Raw genomic sequence first — 1,584 nt, forward strand, 5'->3', positions numbered from 1 at the left:
GCCCCATGTGAAGGCGCTTAGGCCAAAGCCTCCGATGCCGACGCCGATGGTGATTCGGCCGGCCGCGTACATGACCCCGCTCGTGGGGTAGGTGCACAGGGCCGCGCCACCCTTCATGATAAAAAGGGAGATCATGGTGGTTTTCATCCGGCCAAAATTGTCCGAGACGTAGGCTGTAGTTGGGACCCCGGCCATGTAGCCCAACCAAAAGGCCGTAGACTTTGCTCGGATTGCGAGCGCCCTGGTAGTAGTTGTAGGCGTCCCCAGTCACCTTGGGAGGGGAGCTGTTTTTAGTCCTAGAAAATGTAGGATTGCGAGCGTGTGTGCTAGCAATCGCACAGAGATGCTACGATTGCGAGGAGTGCTGCTCACAATCCTTTGACTTTTAGGATTGAGAGGGAGGGTGCTCAATCCTTCCGGTTTAGAGAAAGAAGGTTCACCCACTCGCACTGACACAGGTACCCCTAAAAGAAGAATTTTAGCATATGGGAAGCCAACCAGTTTAAACCAGTTTAGACCCCTGCTAAACCCGAACGAACCAGATGTCCTGTTTACGATAAACTGGGTTTAAACCCGGTATATGTGTAATGCCCCCCCCCCCCCCCCCGCGCAGCGCGCACCTCCCCCCCGCCCCAGCTCCCCTCTGTGACGCGAGAGACGCGGCGTTCGAACAAGCCCGTGCTACTCGCCGCCCTGATTCTCGGGGAATACACACAAGGGCGTGAAGACGGCCGACCGATCGTCATCATCATGGTCGACTCGGGGTACAGTCACGTTGACCCGCTCCCAGAGCCAGGGACGGAGTACGACGTGGTCGTGTCTGGTGCAGGTCCTGTCGGGCTGATGATCGGATGCTACATGCAGAGCCAGGCGCAGCCGCCGCAATCACACATCAAACGCAAATGGCGCGTTCCTTGCGTGCTCACTCGCCCACGGTCCCCGCCAGGGCGTGCGCTGCGTGCTGATCGACCCGCACCTGAAGAATGGCGACGGCTCCAAGGCTGCCGTGACGATGCCTCGCTCGTTTGAGATGCTCGAGCGGGTCGGCGTCGGCACCGCCATCGCCGACGTTGGCCGCCCGGCGGGCCTAGCCCGGCTGGGCTCTAACGGGGGCTGGCTGGGCAAGATCACCGGCTTCACTTCCGCGAGACTGAGCCAGTATGTGCCCACTGCCGTCGGCCAGAACATAGTCGAGGCGCACCTCTGCGCGCGCTACCTCGAGCTGGGAGGGAAGATCCTGCGGGCGGCACGCGTGACGGGCGTCAGCGAAGACGACACCGCCGCCGATGAAAGCGGCCGATGTACCGTGGCCGTCGAGCGGTATGTGTACGTTCGTCCACCCGCCCAGGCCCCGCCGCTGCCGCCCGCGCTGGCCGCTCTCACGAGCACTTCGCTCAGCGCGCGGTTCGCGGTCGGCGCGGACGGCAAGCAGTCCATGGTGCGGGAGAGCCTCGGCCTGGGGTACGAGGGGCACGAGTACGCGCAGAGCTTCTTCCTCGCCGACGTCGAGCTCGAGGAGGGCGTGGCCGAGGCGACGGGCTGGGAGAGGGGCTTGCACGCGGTCATCGAGGCAGACGGCGCCTT

At 62.9% G+C, this 1,584-nt stretch overlaps 1 protein-coding gene across 1 annotated transcript; it reads left to right on the forward strand.

Annotated features, from left to right (window-relative positions):
• Positions 1-750: 750 nt before the first annotated feature.
• Positions 751-1,561, forward strand: EMIHUDRAFT_256857 (hypothetical protein; the record flags this gene model as incomplete). The annotated part of the gene is made up of 2 exons (XM_005765729.1): positions 751-813; positions 947-1,561. Coding segments are annotated over 2 exons (678 nt in total), but the record flags the coding sequence as incomplete, so codon positions are not given.
• Between the last annotated feature and the right edge of the window lie 23 nt (positions 1,562-1,584).

This window comes from Emiliania huxleyi (genome assembly GCF_000372725.1).
Source record: "Emiliania huxleyi CCMP1516 unplaced genomic scaffold EMIHUscaffold_5368, whole genome shotgun sequence".
Taxonomy (NCBI): domain Eukaryota; phylum Haptophyta; order Isochrysidales; family Noelaerhabdaceae; genus Emiliania; species Emiliania huxleyi.